General features: G+C 45.2%; 1 protein-coding gene across 1 annotated transcript in view; it reads right to left on the bottom strand.

The window, feature by feature from the left end:
- The window catches only part of IQSEC3 (IQ motif and Sec7 domain 3), a 27,442-nt gene that overhangs the window by 6,106 nt on the left and 17,391 nt on the right, over positions 1–3,945 (bottom strand). Inside the window, exons 3-5 of the mRNA XM_010132053.1 lie at positions 3,333–3,455; positions 2,508–2,674; positions 274–413 (exon numbers count right to left, since the gene is read on the bottom strand). Coding sequence (XP_010130355.1) covers positions 274–413; positions 2,508–2,674; positions 3,333–3,455 — 430 coding nt within the window. The remainder of the gene's footprint in view (positions 1–273; positions 414–2,507; positions 2,675–3,332; positions 3,456–3,945) is intronic.

Raw genomic sequence — 3,945 nt, 5'->3', positions numbered from 1 at the left:
CTGGCAGGCAGGACCTGCCATGAGATTATTGGGCAAACAGTTACCACACCAGATACTGTAAACTCTGGCCAAGGAGATTCCCCCAAAATTAGGAAAGAATGAGATAGCAAAGATGAAAGTGTTTGGAGAAAAAGGATTAAATTCATCAAGGCAAGCAAGGAAAGTATTACAGAAGCGGAGTAGGGAAATAGAGGAAAAATGCAGAAAAGAGGGTAGTGAGGGAGGTGGGGGTGAGTGGGATGAGTGGGTACCAGCAAGGTTACGGGTACTCACTGTTTTCATTCCAACTATGGACTTTTCCACTTTGGTAACATAAGTCACGTGATCTTCATTGGATTTTAGCTCTTTCTGCTGGATCCTCTCGTAGATACCCACCACCAGCTCCCGTGGGATGTCAGCACCATCGTCCACCCCTGCCAAACAGAGAAAATGTTGGGCAGGCTAGGCAGGCAGGAAAGGAAAGGGAAGAACCGGTGGCCCCTGACAGGCAACTACTGCCTCTGCACTGCGCAATGCTGAGAAGATTGAAGGGAAGTAGCAATCCTTTGCTTTAGGCTATCTTCTTTCTTGCTCTAACACACTTGATGCACCATCAGGAGAAACTGACATCTCCAATGCCAATGCAGAAGATTTCATTATTCCATTGCTCTGCATGGTGGCTCCTTTCCATATGTTCCCTAAGGTTTTATAGCCACAATTTCACATTCATATATCTTGGGCCACTCAGCAGCAACCCCTGCATTGATTTCGTATCATCAGAAGTGCTAGATGTGGAAGAGATCTATGACGGGATTCAGCAGCTCCTCCTGCCAGTGCAAGCATCAGCTTTCCTGTTTGCTTGGTGGCCTTCACCTTTTTCCTTCTGTGATGTCTCCTACGAGTAATACTTTCCTGTTACTCTGTCTCTGATGTCTCTGTCTTGGCCCTGCCCCTTTTCCTCTTTTACATCTCCTTAGATAACTCTCCAAATTTTGCTGTCTGGCCCTTGGAAAGCATGGCAGAGAAGTTTTCTTTCACCCTTCCCTGAGCCAAACACCACAAATTAAACTGCAAGTCTTTCCTCTGAATTGAATTCCTTCAGTCATTTTATATTTATTTTCTCAGCTTTCCCTCCAGCAATGGTCTCTGGTCTGAGATGTACTACCCTGAGTGATGCAGGTGACGAACTGCTGGGAACGGAGTGGCATTGTCATCTCCTGGCTCCCTCATCTATGCCCTGGCAAATCAAGCCTGAATGTCTTTTTTCAAACACAGGCTTGTGAAGCTACTGACCTGGGCATTGGCCTGCAGAGGTGTCAGGAATGAAGTGTCTCCCCTTGTCTATTGTGGGGTGACATTCACTCATTCTAGTGAGTTGTGGTGTGTTACACACTGGAGGTGAGACACCCTCAGCTGGCTGAATTCACTGTGATGTGAATCAGCCGATTTTCAAGCAACTCTAAGAACAAGTTAACATAAAAAAATCTTTTGAGTTAGGGCTATCAGGGGATGACGGCAGGTACCAGTCCCATTCAATATCTCAGCAAATATAAGAGGGCTTCAGTGTCACATTACACCAGTCTGAAGTGGATAACACAGTGGATGTCAAATTAAGGAAGGTGTGGGAGGCTGAGACAACACTTTCTGAACAGCAGTCAGGACAAAGAAACAACAAGTCAAAGGAACCCACCAAAATTCAAAATCTAGACAGAGCTTTACACTGGAAAAACTTGGAGGGAGCTTCATCTGAATTGCAGATGTGCAGTAAGAAACACTTGGAAGATGGCTGACCTGGGGTGACCTAGGAGTGAACACGGCTGGGAAATTAGACAATAATTTGTCTAGACATGATGTCAAAAAGGCCAAACAATACTAAGCTGCATTAGCAGATCTGAAAATAAAGAGGAGGCAGTGGTTCTATATGTGACTATGTTGCGACCACATCTGAAAAAGTGCTTTTAGCAACCTGTTACCAACACAGCAAGGACTGACCTTGAAAAGAGAGGAAAATTGATTCTGGGAACTGATGTATCAGAAATTGTAAAAAGGTAATATATGCATGAACTCTGTCACTCCTACAGTTACTATAAGTAATTGCAAGCAATTAAGAGGGGGAAGATTTAGCCTGAACAGAAAGAAAACGTGTTCATATATTCAAAGCAGTAAGGAGGGAAAGGGCCTGTTTAGCACAATCCAGCCAAGTCTAAGAAGGATGGAGCTGAACAATAGGAAAATGTAATAGAACGGACTGCTCCCAAGTAGTGAGATCTATTAAAACACGAAACCATCTCTCAAAGAAAATCATTGGTTTCTGAGAAGACTGGACAGCTTTCTGCAGAAGACAAAGCTTAGATTTTCCCCTTCTGAAGCATCCTAGAAGACACCTCAAATGGCCCTCTATGTCTGAGTCACAGGGAGCAGCAGCAGCAGCCCTTGAGAAAGGCGTCTCCACTAGGGTTTTTTTGCCTTTACCTAGGCAGAATTTAGAGCAGCAAGAGGGCAAAAAATTAAAAAAACAGGACCCTCACCTCTCAGATTGCGAATGAAGTCCTCCAGCATCATCTTCCTGTCAGGCTTGATGTTGGGACTGTACATGTCCGTATTGAGGAGGATTATTGCAAAGGCCAAGATGAAGATGGTGTCCGGGTTGTGAAATTGCTGGACCACATCTGGGTTACACATGCAGTACCTCTGGCTGCAGCAGGAGGGATGCACACACTTAACATGGGACATGGGAGTCCTCTGCTCCAGGATGGCAATGGCTTCATCACAAGCAGATCAAATTACTCCTTTCATTCCACCCCTCACACAAAACTGAAGGAATTAACTACTCTCTGAAGGCAAATTTACCCACCAGTGGCTGAAGTAGGTCACTGAAACTTCAGCCTCTTGTCCTCAGGAACCAAAAGAGCAAGTGAGACTAGAGAGGACTACTCAGGCTGGTGTCTCTATGTAAGGGTAATATAGGAGGTGTCTACTCCAGCCTGCCTTGTTTAAGGCAAACCACTCTGCTGGAGGCACCAAGAGAGCAGCTCAGCACCCTGCAAACCCCAGTGGTGCTCTTCCTGTGAGTCACCAATGAACAGGGAGTCCGTTGCTGGCAGACATTCAGGACTGGCCTCACTCTGACCCTTTGTGCCCTTCATGCCACTGAACATCTGAAAAGGTCGTGGTTCTGCCACAGCAGTGGTACAGAGGACTCCACGCTTCAGAAGCCCCTCCATGATCACCCTCTTTAGAAGGGAGGTCCCTGGCCATTCACTCCATGGCTGTTGCATGTTTTCTGCCTTGGTTGCGTTCTCTGCTTCTAGCACCTGGTTGCAGCGGTAGAGCTGCAGGGCTCATTTTCTTACCTGAAAGCCTCAATTAGCCGCTCAACCTTCTGCGCCTCCCCCTGCACACGGATGTGGGCCTGGAATTTCCGCAGGGCTTCATCCAGCTCCATGCCTGAGAAATCCATTTCGTCCACCACGCAGCTGTGGGAAGGGGACACAGCCTTCATCAGCACCTCCTCCGAAAGAAGACACCAGGCAGGCTTCTTCACTGCGGTGCCAAGGTTCAGTCCCAAAGGGAAATACCATGGGAGAGGCCTGAGATATCACTACGGCTGCCCGGATCATACTTAAAATGGGCAGTAATTTCAGACAAGTGATTCCTGCATTCTACAGCAGGTGAGAAATTCTTGTGCCTAACCCTATACACACATACATATGTGTGTGTATACACCATCATATACATATCGATCATATATCCTATCCTATCATATCCTACATCATATATCATATCATATAATATACAGCACATATATTTACATATTTATATACAGATAAAGTATATATATATTTTAATATTCATCTCTATCTATAAAAATACAGATATCTAGACATTTATATCATCACAAATATTTAGACACCTACATCAATACCAGTATCAATACAGATATAGATTCACCTATTTCTGTCTTTC

Source organism: Buceros rhinoceros, unplaced genomic scaffold (genome assembly GCF_000710305.1).
Source record: "Buceros rhinoceros silvestris isolate BGI_N320 unplaced genomic scaffold, ASM71030v1 scaffold13252, whole genome shotgun sequence".
Classification (NCBI taxonomy): domain Eukaryota; kingdom Metazoa; phylum Chordata; class Aves; order Bucerotiformes; family Bucerotidae; genus Buceros; species Buceros rhinoceros.
Note: the sequence above shows the minus strand (reverse complement) of the source record. Positions and strands in the feature narration are given on the sequence as shown.